This window comes from Natator depressus, chromosome 2, assembly GCF_965152275.1.
Source record: "Natator depressus isolate rNatDep1 chromosome 2, rNatDep2.hap1, whole genome shotgun sequence".
In the NCBI taxonomy this organism is placed as follows: Eukaryota; Metazoa; Chordata; order Testudines; family Cheloniidae; genus Natator; species Natator depressus.
Window position 1 is genome coordinate 116489441 of NC_134235.1, and position 16616 is coordinate 116506056.

The 16616-nt window shown below is 42.7% G+C and overlaps 1 protein-coding gene across 2 annotated transcripts in view; it reads left to right on the forward strand.

The window, feature by feature from the left end:
• SLC22A23 (solute carrier family 22 member 23) overlaps window positions 1–16401 on the forward strand; it is a 161805-nt gene extending 145404 nt beyond the window's left edge. For both annotated transcript variants that reach the window (XM_074944930.1, XM_074944931.1), the window contains 3 exons: window positions 3216–3248; window positions 3939–4062; window positions 15081–16401. In XM_074944930.1, the coding sequence (XP_074801031.1) occupies window positions 3216–3248; window positions 3939–4062; window positions 15081–15429 (506 nt within the window). In that variant the 3' untranslated portion in view covers window positions 15430–16401. The remainder of the gene's footprint in view (window positions 1–3215; window positions 3249–3938; window positions 4063–15080) is intronic.
• Window positions 16402–16616: the final 215 nt, after the last annotated feature.

The window sequence follows — 16616 nt, forward strand, 5'->3', positions numbered from 1 at the left end:
TCCTGGCCTGGGAGGCTAGCCCCCTTCCCCTCCACCGCAGCCTCAGCTTGCCACGCAACCAGCGCTCTGGGCGGCGGGGCTGCGAGCTCCTGCTGGGCAGCGCGGCGCTGTGGCGGGCTTCGGCCGGGCCGTGCGGCTGTCAGTCCTGCTACTCTGAGTGGCATGGTAAGGGGGTGGGGAGCGAGGCGGTTGGATAAGGGGCAGGGGACAAGGAGAAGGGGGGGTTGAATGGGTCAGAGGTTCTGAGGGGGGCAGTGAGGGGGCGGATAGGCGGTGGGGGCCAGGCTGTTTGGGGAGGCACAGCCTTCCCTACCCGGCCCTCCATACAATTTCAGAACCCCGATGTGGCCCTCAGGCCAAAAAGTTTGCCCACCCCTGTCTTAAGAGAATTCATGGAAATGGCATGCAAGTTTTACCAGATTCTTTTTTCTCCACGGAGGCTGCAAAGGAAATTAGTTTCCCATTCTTGGTTCCTTCTCTTTCTCAGATTTTCTGACATGCAATGAGTATGCTTAGGAAGTTGAACTGATTGATGGCAGAGTCCCAAAATTCCCATCCTCTTATAATTGCAAAAGAGGCAGTCTCTATCGGAGACAAGAACAGTATATTCCAAGTCTGTGGGTCGATGCTGGGTGGGTTCAGGTTGTTTCTGGTTTTGCCACCCTTCTAAAAATAGTTAAAAAAAAAAAAAAAAAAGGCAAGTATCTGAACATCTGTCAAATTGCCTTTTGGAGAAAAAGCCAGAGGGGAAGATGTCTCACTACTATAAAGTTAGTGGGAACAGTCCCACCCAAACTGGAGGTGTGTTCTCTATCTCCTCCCTCCCCCTTGGTAAATTTGTGTGGCCACACATTAGCAATACACAGTTAGCAGTGTAATTAAGAAATATGTATAGCACATGCACGTGTCTAAGTAATTATTGTCACACTGCCTGCTATGGAACGCAGCTAAGAACACCAATCGCAGGTCAGACTGACAGAATACAGGGCATATACCCTCAACCGGTGGATTAGTCTGTCAGAAGACTTAATCAAGCCAGTAACAAAAATGTGTTTCCAAAATACTGTACTGCTTATTATGAAGCCAAAGATAGTTCCCTTCGGGCCCTCTAGCCCCTCATGCACCACCCAGACAAACCAGACTACAATGGTAAATGATTATTAAAACCAAAAATCATATGTATTAACTTCCTCCAGTTCCAGAAAACCAGACACCCGCCTGAGGTCAATATATACTCCAGGATCTTACCAAATACCACATTGTAGTCAATCTTTAGAAAAGTAACTAAAGATTTTTTTAATTACCAAAGAAGAGTTATTAAATGATTAAAGTGAATCACATACATTGCAGATGATGGCAGAGTTTATAGATCAGGAGAATAGCAGTGATGTTAAATCTGCTAGCTTGCAGTAAGTTTTCCTGGATCACCCAAAAGATTGGGGGTCCTCAGTCCATGTTCAAAGCTTCCCTTTGTTAGAAATCATAGTCCAGAGATGTGGAGCAGGCAAGAGGCAAGGACGTGATATCACAGTCTCAAATTTATATCCCCAGTCCATGTACCTGGAAGGTTACTGGCACAAACATGGGAGTCAGGAATCACATGTTCTGTGTGCCCCTGCTGAGTCATGAGGCATCCATTGTCTACATATTCTCTGAGGCGTGGGGAAGGGGCCCATCGGAAGAGTTGATTTCCCTTAATGGCCCATCAACCATGGCTCACTGGTCTTGATGTAAATCTGTTCTTGTGGGTGTTACCCAGGAACACATGTTGAGTTACAAACACATAGCAAAGATTCATACAATGAATACAAAGATTCACATACAATGATAATACATGTGTATAAACAGGGTAACCATTGTTCAACAGATTACAACTTTTCCAGTGATACCTTACAAGGTGTGCTTTGCATAAGATTTATCACAATTGTGCACCAGTGTTGATACATCAGTGGTTGCAACAGTGTCAATACATGAGTGGTGATACCAAAACATGGTCATCTTCCTTTTTATACAGTGTCACAATAATACTCTGCATAATGATGAACTACAAAAAGCATGCCTTTGAAGAAACAGAATTATGGTAGCTAGATTACAACTATTTCTAAATTATTTTTGTTCTGCTGTGTTCCATTCTGAAACTCGAAGATGGACATAGAGAATTAATGAGAAGCTTTCTGTCATGCCCATGTTAAAACATTCTGTTCCCAGCTGCTGAGAGCAACCGAAAGTCAACAAGAGGTGCAACTTATTGTCACTGATGCACTTCTTAACATATTGGGTTTTTCAGATGTGCCCCCATCATATACTGTTTGCCCTTTGTCCCCCTCCCATTTCTAAAAACTGCCCATACAAAAGTAGGAGGAAAAGGCAGCCTTGAACTCTGGAACAGCTTGTATCCTTCTACTGCGGTCTGTCCCCCTCCATCACATCCCACCATCACTCCTTATAGGCAGCTAGGCAATGGTGTGAAGAGAAATGAATGGCCATGCTGTCTGTGTAATTTGTTAAAGGGTGTGTGTGTGTGTGTGTGTGTTGTAAGACCTCTGACAGAGGGATCTCCTTCCAGATTTGAGGGTTTCTCCTGAGTCAGAACTTCTTTAAGCTCTCTGGAGTAACCCAGCTGCTGGGATGTTCTGCCAGGCTCGCATAACTATTGTTCCGCTTTTTATGTAGCATTACTTAGCGCCGCGTGGGAATGTGGGCCAAAAAGCAGCTTGTGAATAATTTTAAACACTGTAAACTCACTTTGGATTTTGGCAAGGGAAAAATATGTGTTTTAGCAACGCAGGGATGCTGATTGTAATGGTTTCCTTCTCTAACTAAAGCCCCTGTGGCCATTCCCTGAGGGTTACAGCAAAGCTTGACTGCAGTTTCTTTTCCTCCTTTGTTACCAACAAAGAGACTTTTGTTTAAATTCAGTGCTAATTCTGGGTCTTTTCAAATGATTTACCACTGTGCGTTTATTATCATCATCTCATTAGAATTCTGTCCTCCAGTTGGGAATAGGCCTGGAAATTGCATGCCATGTCAAACTGGTTTTGAAAGACTATTGCAATCCAGTCATGATACTGAAAGGAAAGTTTATGGGGAGGAGGTGGAGGGCTGTAGTTTGGTTTGGTATGGGGGGGAGGGTGTTGTGTGTTTGTTTTTCACTTTGAATAAATCACATATTTAACTCTCTCTCTCCCTTTTTAATTTATCTTTTGCGGATCCAGTGATTGGAAAATATAGTCAACTTCCAGGCTCAGGTACTGTTTACTAATGTCTATGCAGTGTTTTAGAACTGCTTGCACTCTGACTGGGTGTATCTGAAAGGCCAGAGTCGCTAAGGATACAGAGCCTGAATGCAATAACTGCTAGTGTTCATGTGCAAGGTTGCTGTTGAGCTCAATGTCCTAGGGCTCTTCTTGTAGAGCTGGTTGCTTATTTTTACAGCTCCTGTTCAATGCACCTGTGGCTCTGATCAGTTGCAGCATAAGGATTTTTTTTGCAGGTCTGTGGTAGAGATGAGAACATTTTATTTATATCTTCCTCTATTGCAACATCTGCAATGTCTCAACCACAGAATTGTACTAGGTCATGATTAATTCTGGTTGTCTCCATATGGCTACCAGATTTGGGTGGGAAGTGTCCAGTGCCTGAAAAATTGTTTGGAGACATTTCTTGAGCTTTACCTCTTTGTGGTGGCTGTTGATAAAAAAGTTGGAGACTGTTTTTACTGCTATTTTTTGGCAATATGTTACGATATTTTTATTTATGTTTTGGGTAGTTGGTACATGGCTTATTAAATATTGATTTAAATAAACGTTGGGGGAGGAGACTCAAACTTGCATCTAAGGTAAATGAGTGACTTAATATGGTATTCTTGTTTTATTTCTTGGGGACTATATACTGATTTTGCTGAGCTCAATTTCCATGTGCATGTGTCTGTCTAACAGGTATGAGTGACAGCGTCAAAGACAAATTCTCTACTGCATTTTCCATTGTGGGTATGTTTTCTTCGCATGCTGTTGGAAGTCTTAGTGTTTTCTTCTGTGCTGAAATCACACCAACAGTAATAAGGTAAGATCTCCGAACTTCCCATGTTGGGGTGGGGAACCAGTTCAGATGTCCTTACTTTATTAATAATTTATTGTGTAATGCAAACTTTTATTTATGCAAGGTGAAATCTCTAATAATCTGATACTGTCCAATGGACTCTGGGATGTTCTGTAGTTTGAGCAGTCTCTTGGGAGCTACCTTGCATATAAATAAAGAGAGTTTTATTTACATCGCTTCAGACAGTTTCACCCTTTCTCCCATCATGATAATTCAATATTTTAATTAACAACTTGGATGTTGGAATGAAGAGAATGCTTATAAAATTTGCAGATGACACCAAGCTGGGAGAGGTTGAAAGCACTTTGGGGGACATGATTAGAATTCAAAAATATCTTGATAAATTGGACAATTGGTCTGACATCACATAGGAAGGAAAAATCAAACACGCACATGCAAAATGGAAATAACTGGCTAGCCAGTAGTATTGCAGAAAAGGATCTGGGGGTTCTCCATGTCCATCAAGGGTAGGACAAGAAGTAATCATCTCTGTTTGCAGCAAGGAAGATTTAGGTTAGATATTAGGGAAACATTTCTAATTATAAGGATTGTTAAGTACTGGAATAGGTTATCAAGGGAGGCTGTGGAATCCCCATCATTGGGGGTTTTAAAGAACAGGTTAAACAAACAACTTGGTGTAGGTATATTTTATCCTGACTCAACATGGGGGGATTGGCTAGATGACCTCTTGAAGTGCCTTCCAGCCTTACTTGTCTATGATTCCTTAATTATCAACAATACTTTTTACATTAAGAATCGCATGAGGCGTTGTAGCTAAATTTGGTTTGATCTCCAGTTCTTCCACTGTGTTGTGCTTCAGTTTTCTTGCAGGCTGTGAAATGACTGTGTGCATGCTAAAAAGGGAAGCCTGTGCTTAACGTGCTTTGCTTAATTGGAGTATAACCATTAAAATTATGCTGTTGTCACTTGGTTTAATAAAAAGTACCTCTCAGTATCCCCAGGGGTTTGTGAAAGTAGTAAACGCATGCATAGGTGCCAACTTTTACTTTTCCCCGGGGGTGCTCCACATCCTCTCTGTCTGAGGCCCCGCTCCCACTCTGCCCCCCCCTCCCTGAGGCCGCACCTTCGCTCTGCCTCTTCCCACCCTTCTGCACCTCCTTCCCCCAAAGCCCTGCCATCACGCCACCTCTTCCCGCTCCCACTCCACCCCCTCCCCAAGGCCCCTGCCTGCCCGTCGCTTGCTGGTCTCTGCCTCCACCCCATTCCGAGCTGCTGGTGGGTGCTGAGCACCCACTGTTTTTTTTCCATGGCCCTGGAGCACCCACGAGTCGGCGCCTATGCATGCATCTCAAGTCTGCACCCAGGCCGTTGAGAGAGAAGTTTATGTCTGGCCCTGTGTGAGTGTTCTAAAGGGGGGAATAGGCACAAGCAGCCCTGCTTCCGTCCAGTGAAAGCTTCAGCCAAAATTCAGTGGCAGGTTGGTGAAGAAAAGAGGGGGGGCAACCGGTACAGCTAGCAGTGATAACAGCCCCAGAGGTGATGTCAATGGAACTGCACCTTTCAAAGGTGTATCATTTCCCTCTGCATTCATCCCCTCTCCTCCAGCACAAGTGGTAGCATTATGCCTTTCAAAGGCCGTTTAGTGGTCTGCCTCTTCCCTCACCTCCTCAACACAGGCCTCTCTTAAAGGAGTCAAATAATTTGCCCTAAATATGGCCTTTGATATCCTGGATAATAGTGAAAATGGGAAGTTTCCCAGCCCTTTCTTTGCAATATCAGTTTTCCATTTTATTTATTCACTTCTCTTCTTACAGCATAATCTCATGCACTGGTCATACACTGCATTTGTACATTATGGATAACAGTTGAAATAGTGCCAAAATGATTTAGGTGCTTTAGGTCCCATTGACTTTCAATTGGATTCAGGCTCTTTAAAAAGGGAAGGTGGGGTGGGGGGAGAGAGAGAGAGAGAGACTGAAATGTCCTTACAATATTTTGTCATCTGTGTAGAAAAGGGTCAAACCTTTCTTTTGTTTAACTCAGTGTTGTTTTTTCCAGCTGTGTGGCGTGAGGTACATATTTCACAAATTACATCATTTTGCAGAGGAAGCTATTGGTTGTAGAGAAGAGAGTGTAAGCTAGTTTGAATCATTACTAGCTTTTGCTTGCTAAGCAAAACTCACCTTTCATTTGCTATCATAACTATGAAAGGGTTATTTTAGGATATCATTCCAATAGGTTGTGTTCTCTAGTTAGCTTTTCCTAAATTACAGATGAAAACGTTTGTACCTTAGTTATTTTTCTCACAAGAGATGATAAAGTGGAAAAGATTTTCTAGTTAGTCATGAAATTAAAAATTTAAAGGGACACATCAACATGTAATCAAATGCAGTTGTTGGGTTTTTTTAATTGTTTCAGGAATTGTGACTGTTTTTTGACTCTCTGATGATTTTTATGGTTTTACAATAGATTTTTCTTTTTTTGAATTTTCTCCCTGTTATGTGAAAGAACTAAACAGAGAGGAAACTGGCCAACTGAATGACTAACCAGAAGAAACAGCTAAATGTTGTCAAATGGACAAAGCAAACCAAAAATGTCCTTTTCCTCTAATCCCACACCAAAGGCTCTTAAGCAAAGTAAGCAGTCATGGGATAAGTGGAAATGTCCTCTCAGGGATCAGTAACTGGTTAAAAGACAGGGAACAAAGGATAGGAATAACTGGCCAGTGTAGAGAGGTAAATAGCAGGGTCCCCCAAAGATCTGTACTGGAACCTGTGCTGTTCAATGTATTCATAAATGATCTGGAAAAGGGTGTGAACAGTGACACGGCAAAATTGGCAGATGATACAAAATTACCCAAGAAAGTTAAACCCAAAGATGACTGTGAAAAGGGATCTCACAAAACTGGGTGACAGGGCAACAAAATGGCACATGAAATTCAGTGTTGATCAGTGCAAAGTAGCACACACTGGAATACATAATCCCAACTACACATACAAAATTAGCTGTTACTACTCAAGAAACAAATCTTGGAATCATCATGGATAGTTCTCTGAAAACATCTACTCAATGTGCAGTGGCAGTCAAAAAAGCTAACAAAATGTTAGGAACTAGTAGGGAAGGGATAGATAATAAAACAGAAAATATCATAATGCCACTATATAAATCTATGGTACACCCACACCTTGAACACTGTGTGTGCAGTTCTTGTCACCCCAGCTCAAAAAAGATACATTAGAATTGGAAAAGATACAGAAAAGGGCAACAAAAAATGATTAGGGGGATGTAACAGCTTCCATATGAGGAAGGATTAAAAAGATTTGGACTGTCCAGCTTGGAAAAGAGATGACTGAGGGAGGATATGATAGAGGTCTAATAAATCATGAATAATGTGGAGAAAGTTAATAAGGAAGTGTATTGACCCCTACAGATAACACAAGAACCAGGGGTCACCCAATGAAATTAATAGGCAGCAGGTTTAAAACAAGAGGAAGTATTTCTTCACACAGTGTGCAGCCAACCTGTGGAACTCGTTGCCAGGGGATGTTGTGAAGGCCAAAACTATCACAGGGTTAAAAAAAGAATTAGATAAGTTTATGGAGAATAGATACATCAATGGCTATTAGCCAAGGTGGTCAGGGATGCAACCCTCATGCTCTGGGTCTGACTGCCAGAAGCTGGGACTGGACAGTTCTGTCCATTCCCTCTGACGCATCTGGCACTGACCACTGTCAGCTGACAGGATGCTGGATGGACTGTTGTTCTGAGCCAGTATGACCGTTCTTATATTCTTAGCACATTTCAGACAGAAGTGTGATTGCTAAGCTGATGATATGCCTTTGCTCAGGTGTCATGAAATAGGCATCTGGCCATTTCTCCCTCACGCCCTTTACAGGGCAATTGTCTTTATGAAATACTACCCATAATGAATTGCAATTTGGCAAAGCATCTTATTTTCAGGACTTGACCTATGTTCAACTGATGTTCCAATCAGAGTCTTGTGGGAGGGCGTAGTAAGGGAATTGGGGGAGTCATTGGGTTTTTCAAACTAATTCTTCATATTTTGTTTGTGAGGAAAAATAATATCAATATTAAGGTGCTTACAAGTAGATTGGCTGTTGTATGATTGCTACCATGACAATCAATAGCATTTCCCAACACTTCTACACTGTTTTCAATAAGCAAAAGGTTGTTTTTGAATAACCCCAACATCAGGTTCCAAGAATTTATCTTTTCCTGCTAGAATCTACAATATATGTTTCAGAGACCTAAAGACTCTCAGGAATAACACAAATATTTATTGTTGAGAGCCTTATTACCCTGACATGTTAATGCTGGTCAGCCCTGATTCATCGTTAAAGAGTTCTAATTCCTTGTGCCAAGGAGTTCATTAAAAAGCTCCTTTCCAACACTGAACTAAAGCACTAAATGAAGCTGATAATCCTCCTCCAATAAGCATGATGACAGAGCCACTGAGGGTTGTGCTACTTACCAAAGAGACCAAGGTTTTAGAAAGGAGTTGATTGGGAGACTGTTTTGTTTTCTCCTTTCTTTCCCTCCCCTGCCAGTTTCTAAAAGGGGGAGAACAGTACCGGTTCCTAGACCCCTGAGGATAGGGAGTAACTACGTATTGCTTGGCCTTGGCATTGCTAATACCACTTTCCCTCTCCTTACTGATAGCAGCAGTGAAGAGAAAAGGTATGTGGGAGGAACAGTGGGGATTTTAGCCATCAGCCACTGTCCACTGATGGCTCTAACTAAAGTAAATTCCCAGTGGAGATTAGGGGAGTGGAGATTGCTGAGGTTAAAATCAGATAATCACATCAGGATTTTAAATCACAGCACTTCACACAGTGGAGTAAGACTGGGGCTCTAAGGCACAACTGCAATACAAATAAATAATCTTTTCAATAATTGAAGGGGTTTTTGACTCATTGTCACATCAGACCACTTGCATTAGAAAGGGTCAAATACTTGAGAAAAACTAAGGTGGGATTAAAATTGCTCTTTTGTGCTTCTAAATATTAGAGAGAGGTGCAAGCCATATTCCTGGATTTAGTTTCACTTCAGTGAAGAATTTCTGAGATAATATTTTGCTATTGTTATTTTAAACTCTTATTAGTAAAGTGTTCTGGTGATGTTTAAAGCTCTAGTAGACCAGAAAAAGTTCTAAAATATGAATAGGGAAACCTTTAAAGACTACCAATTTTGAACCAGGCTCTTTCAACGTTTGCACCATTGAGGATTACAAGAGCAGTTTTACAGTCTTATAAATGATCCTCTTGTACTATTCTCGCTCTTATTAGCTTACATAAATGTGAGCAAAGCCTACTCTCTAGTGGTAACACAGAGAATGGCAGAAGTCAAATACAATAGCTGCTTTCTTAAGATCTGATATGCTGTAATGTAATCTTTGGAGGATATACATTAATTAAGACTGAAAAAGCCACATGAGGAAGCTATTTTACAAACGGAGAAATTGAGGGAGAGGTTTGATTTGTCCAAGGTGTTGCAGTGTGTCCATTTCAGACGCCCAAACCACAGCTTGAAACATTAGGCCGCAGTCTATTAATATTCAATATGTTAGAGAAAACTGAAACAAAAAACTGCACCATCACATCTCAGGAAACTTCTTGAGTGAGGAAGAACAATATCTGGGAATCGAGCACCCCAGAAAAGTTGTAAATCCTGCCTGCTGTCACACCACGCATGAGAAAGAAAAGTGAACTGCAGAAGTGTGCTGCACTTCTCAACAGAGTTGTTTCATTGCTTCACTCCTGCGCGTCTATTGTACATGTCAGCGAGGAAAACATCTGCAAATGTTGAACTGACATTATTTTAGATTATAAAAAAATGCAGCAAAAAATAAATAGTATAGTGTTTTCAAGCACTGATAGTGCTCCCTGATTTTGTTTCAACCTACAGTGAGAGAATATCTCTCTGACTTCAACTACAGTGCTACTTGACATACAGTGAACCTAAAATTGTTCCTTCTCCCTTAGTTTTCCTTGCAATGCATTTAAATTCCTCATTTAAATGCCTTTAAAATCCGGGTGAGCATTTTTTTTCCCCAGTCTTTGAGGTACAATACTGAATAGATGACAGGTTCTCAAATTGGGGTCATGACCCTTCAGGGGGTCATGAGGTGGTTCTGTGGGGGTCACGAGCTGTCAGCCTTGAGTCCACATTAAATGACATTTTAATTAACTCCCTTGTTTTTAATTGGGGGGGAGGACGCGGCATGGCGTCACACTCAGAGGTTTCCCATGTGAAAGGGGTCACCAATACAAAAAGTTTGAGAACCACTGACTCTGTGGACCTGATTCCCCATTGCCCTGCCCCTAGCGTAGTCATGTGCACCAGTACAAAATGAGCATATCATGCTGCTGTGGTAGAATTTTACACCCTCTTTGCACTAATGTAAATGACTGCACAATGTCCAGGGCAAAGGAGAATCAGCCCTTTGTCACTATTGCACCAATTTGGGGTGTGGTCCTGCTAACACGTCTGCATTTGAATACCTAGTCCTGTGGGACTACCCATGCGAGTATAAATTCAGAAAGTTACTTAAATGTGACAGGGGGGATTTAATTGCAGAAACAATAGATTTAGGTAGGTTTTAATTTTTCAGTGAAAAGTTGGCTAAAGCTTAATGCCAGACCCCAAAATTTCTACTACCAACACAAAATCCAGTAAACCCTGCAAAAATCCAGTTTCTTCTATAAAAGCCTGAGAAAATCACTCTTTGTCTCTGTAAAGTGAAAGGTAGATAATTAAACATTGCAAGGAGGGATTGCTTTGCTCTTGTCTACTGGTCTGAGCAGAATATTTTTGGTGTCCTACACTTCCTGCACTTAAGCAGCCAAGCTGTAAATTCATGGATACTGAAAAGATCCGGGATATGGGGATTAGCTTTTGAGCAAGACGGCTGGTGGTCAGAGAAAATCTAGAAGTCAGAGATTTGTAGTGCTGGGTTTGATTTATATCATAGTGTATAACCTATCTAATGGTAATAAAAAAGTAGCAGTGCAGCTTACCACCGAATTTGAAGTTTTAGTTGTGTGGAAAAGGGAGGAAGTTGAGCACCGGGAGAACTGGAACATGTTGACTCACAGGAAAGTACTGTCTGTGCACAAAGGACACAGAATTTAAATGTAATGGGGCAGTATGCAGGTATCAGGCCTTGAAAGGGTACCACAGAGAGTGTCATGGGTCCTGAGATCATCATGCTGCTGCAGTAGTGGAGTGACACAGACACAGAAGCTGTGGCTGACAGGTGACTGAGTTCTGTGCTGAGAGTGAGGGTGCGGGAGCACAGCAGAGAAAAGTGCAAAAGAAAATGGGAGTTACTGGGAAACCTGCTACTGGGTTTCAGGGCAGGGGAGAGATGAGCCCTATCCAGTAGCCTGAGGGAGAACCTAAAGTTGTTGTTGCTGCACTGAGGACCCATTGTAAGGTGAAACCAGTCCTGGGAACAACTGCTAAGGGTCAAAGCTGCTGTTAGAGAAAAGTGCCTGAGGGAATCCATCTGCATCTGGAACAGCCATTCTACCTAGACTGTAGGGCTGGAACTTTCAAAGGGGCCCCAGGGGTTAGTTCTGATTTGCAGGCATGCTGAGCGTTCACAGCTGCACTTGAGGTCAGGGGGAGCTGTGCTCTGAAGATATGAAGCGCTATGTAAGGATAAGTACTCTGAAAGATCAGGTCCTAAGTGTCTCAGATTGGGCAACCAAAATTAGTGTATACTTTTGATCTTAAACTCTCTGCATAGGTGGCAGCCCCCCTATCAGCTCCCCTTCCTCCCCATGCCTCCTGCCCGCCGCAATCAGCTGTTTCACAGCATACAGGAGGTTCTGGAGGGCGGGGGGAGCGGAACTGGGCAGGGAGAGGCGGAGCGGGAGGTGGGAAGAGGTGGGGGAGGAAGAGGCGTGGTGGGGGTGGGGCCTTGAGGGAAGGGGTGGAGTGGGGGCAGGGCCTGGGGCAGAGCTGGGGGTCCAGCACCCCCCAGCACATTGGAAAATCAGCACCTGTGTCTCTCTGTGCCATAATTCCCCATGACTAAAATGAGGATAATGATCCCCCCCGCCCCACCTCACAAGGGTATTGTGATTTATTTTCACAACATTTAATGTTTGTGGAGCCCTCAGATAGCATTGTGATGAGCACCATAGAAAAGCCTATGAGGACATTTAAAATTGACTCCAGAGCTGGGTTTGAATAGGGAGAAGTGGTCCATACATTGAACAGTGAAGAGAAAACAAAATTTTGAAGAGCTGCTCATTCAGTGAACACCATCATTCTGTGCACTGAGTGAGGCAGGGATCATGTAATTCATGACTGTATCATAATGTTTACACAAAAGGGGACCGAATTAAGGTTGCCCAGGTAACTTTAATTCTGATATTTCCTAACTTTTTTGAGTACTTGACTTTGCAACCTAAATAGGGTTTATTTTACGGTGTTTTTGTGTGTGTAATCTAAGGGCACCTCTACACCAAAAACTTAAGTGGAGTTATATTAGGTCAATTTACAGTCACTGGTGCATGTCTACACTACCCTCCTTGGATCAATGGTGTGTGTCCTCACCAGGAGCTCTTCCACCGACCTAAGAGGGGCAGTGTGGAGAGCTGAGAGCCTGGTCGCTCCCTGCTGGAAGCCTGGCTGCCCCATAGGCTCCTGGGCTCCCAGCAGACTGCTCCCCACTCTGGCTCCCTGTTCCCTGCCGGGAGTGTGGTCTGGCTGCCCAGGGCTTCTCGCCCCAGCTCCCAGGCTGGAGAGCGGGGCTCTAGCTGGAACTGTGAAACTGACAAGAGAGCTAACAGCTAATGTAAGTAATGCAGTGTCTACACAGACAATGTCGCCCTAACTACACCGACGTAAGCGCTACGCCTCTCATGGAGGTAGAGTTATGATGTCAGTGTAGTGGGGCACTTACATCAGCGGGATAAGGCTGTAGTGTAGACACTGACATATTTAAGTCGACGTAAGCTGCCTTATGTCGATCTAACGGTATAGTGTAGACCAGGCCTAAGTATATGCCAGTGTTTGTTATAGTGTAATGAATTATTTATAACAATGGTTTGGCTTAATAAATGCACCTTTTTGTAATCTCAAAACATTTCAGAAATGCTAATTAACCTTCACAACACCTTTGGTAGGTATTATCTCCATGTTTCAGATAACATTGCTCTGCCTCAACTTCCCTACGAGACTCGTCCAAAATCACACAGTCAGGAACAACTCTTGACTTCCTGTCCTCTGTTCTGACCACTAGACAGTGCTTTTTTTTTAAAAAAATCTACATTTTCTGACTGTCCCAAAGTATTTGCATCCAACACCACAGCGCTTTATAGAAGAGGGATTTCAGAACCTGGTATTTCTTATAGCAGATCAAATCTAATATCATATCTCCATCAGTGGCCCATGTAAAATACGGCAGAGGCAGCAAAAGCCCCCCCTACACTGAATAATGCACCTGTTATTTGTTACTGGGCTTCCTTTGGTCTTCTCTAAACTAGAGATATTTATCATGCTAAGGGAAGTGTGGTTTCCATAGCATGATTGGACATATCTGCATGGGGGAAATTTCTACAGAGTTGTCTACACACACAAGTTTTACCACTTTAATTATAAGGGGTACAGCTTCACCACCCCACCCCCTTTGTGTGGACAAAGTTATGCTGGTATAAAGGTATTTTTCTATAGTAGATTTCAAACTGCTTTACAAAGGAGGTCAATATAGAGTCATAGACTTATTGCCAGAAGGGACCATCAAATCATCTTGATTGACCTGTACATCTCAAGCCACTAACCCTGCCCAGTTGTCACTACAATGATCTGAATAACCTGCATTAGACTGAATTATTCCAGCTTTCCAGATACTATTGTGTGCCATAGGCAGAGAATAGAGGGACTGAGGTGCTCCAGTGCCTGAGGCTCCTGCAATGGCAGGGAATTGATTGGTGAGATACAATTATCCCCATTGTACAGATGAGGAGACTGAGACATGGAGAAGTTAAGTGAAGTTCCCAAAATCACCCAGCAGACCAGTGGCAAAGCCAGGACTAGACTCTTCCCGTGTGGGATTGGGAATAAACAATCCGAGACTAAAGCAATTTATAGCCATATAACTGCATCCCTGCTAGGAGCCATACCTGTCGAACTATTTCAGTCAACAGTCACTCCCCCCCCCCCCCCCAAAAAAAACAGTACCATAACTGTGTGTAATCAGGCCTGCTTTTAAAATAGTCTACACTATGACTGTAAATTAAGTATAGATTGGCCTGAGCCACTTTTAATGAAACGCTGTCAAGATCACATTGGACTCTGGTTCTGTAAAAGCAGGGCGGACTGCCTTAAATCGTCTCATCAGGTCTACACAATAGGTAGGCTCTAATAGGGTTAAAACCTGTTAGAAAATTTCCCCAGCACAGAGATGCCCATTGTGACCGTGCACAACAATGCTCCAGCTACTTGACATGGCTGTGAAACACGGCTTGGATTGGACTTGCTTTCAGTAGGGCCAAGTGTTAGTTTAGGCTGAACCATGTCAGCCTGCATCAGTTTAGTGACAGCGTGGGCAGCACTGAGTCGGTTCAGACTGAAGCCATTCAAGTAGTTCACCTACTGCTGTCCCACGGTGCGCAGGAGACCTTTCAGAATCTGCTGGAATGCGTCATTGCTGGGAGCTGCGCTGGGCATTGTAGCTCGGGTACCTGGAGAACGTTGCAAGTGAGACTGTTTGTAGCAGCTCTGGGGTGAACCTGGGCCAAAGGAGCAATGCGTCAAACATGAACATGGACGCACTGAGCCATCTGCACTTCATGCAGGGCAGTTCAGTTAGGAAGGGATCAGGTGGCTGGTGTAGGCAAAGTCGTCAGGCTTTGAGAATGAGGATGTAAGCTTTGCTGACCTCTGCGGCCACTGCTTGTGTTTTTGGTTGGTTGGTTTTTGTTTTGTTTTTTTTTTTCAAATACACAGCTGCTGTATTCTGTATGTGTTGAGACTGTTTGTCTTTGTAGGGGAGGTGGACTCGGACTTGTCCTGGCCAGTGCAGGCTTTGGTATGCTGACTGCACCTATAATGGAGCTTCATAACCAGAAAGGCTACTTTCTGCACCATGTGATCTTCGCCTGCTGTACGCTCATTTGCATCATCTGTATTCTTCTCTTGCCGGAGAGCAAGAACCAAAACCTGCCTGAGAACATCCCAGACGGCGAACACTACACCAGGAAGCCCCTCCTGCCACACAAGAAAGGGGAGCAGCCTTTGCTTCTGACAAACTCTGAACTCAAGGATTACTCTGGCCTCCATGATTCGTCAGCTGTGGGCGACGGGGTGTCCGAGAATACCACTGCCAATGGGATGTAACTGGGTGGATTTTTTTATTTTATTTTATTTTATTTTTTTTGGGAAGAGCACTTTGGGTGGAGGTGTTTTGCATAGGTTTGCAGACCAGTGATGGAACAGATGGATACATGGGGGAATTCAACTCTGCTGCTAAAGTCATTTATTGTAGGAATCTTCAACTGGTGTGCAAATTACTTTTGAAAAGGTTATGGGGGAAAATAACGCATCTGAGAAAAGAACTGCCCGGAGATAACCCTTCCAAACTTTCCTTTCCTGGAATTAAATGTTTGTATTTATTTTGATTATCATTTTAAAGAAGCACTTTACTCCCCTTTCCTTTCATTGATCACATGAATGAAGCCATCTTATTTCAAGAGGTGCAGCCATTCCAAAAAAAGAAATGGTGTGATGTTTTCTGTTTTCATTTTTGTTTTTTGTGTTTTGTTAAAGGAAAGAGGTATCTCTGCTGCAAAGTTGAATCCACTGAAACTTACACGAGCATAACATTAGCTCTGCCTGTCTAGAAAGTCAAATCCCCCAGGTTGCCTGCTCTGTTTGTACAAACAACACAAAACCTGTTGTGATTCAAACTCTGACTGCATTTGATTTAGCATAAATTAGGTTTTGATAGTGTTCCCATATGTATTTAAAAGTTATTTTCTAAATTAGAGTTGATTTTGTACTGTAGTTAAAGCAGTCAGCAAACTACTACACAAATTAGCTTAGTTTTTTCAATCAGGATCAGCCTTATACATTATCACAGTCAGCTCTTTTAGAGATTTCCTGCAGGTGATTAATAATAATATAAACAATGGAAATGTGTTGACCAACAGTGATAAAATTAGTTTTTAGCAAGAATGGTTTTAACTAACAGGAGGTCCAGTATCTGTGTCCTAGTGATCCAGAGAATATTTCTGGTTAAAGGAGACAAAATTTAGGAGTATTGGCTACAATCTGAAATGCTTGCTCCAAAAGGGAGTTTAGCTGAAATTTCCACGAGTACAAGAGCTGTGACATTGCATGCCCTGATTGTTTAAAGCCTATTCTTATTTAAATGGATAAATATTTGAGTGACTATTAGAAGAAAAGGGAATGAATTGATTATTTAAATAAATACTGAAGATGAAAAAAAGAAAGGGCTGTTTAAAATGTTACTTAAGTAGAGGTCAAGAGGGCATTCCTTATGAAATGGGTCGTCTTTAATTATA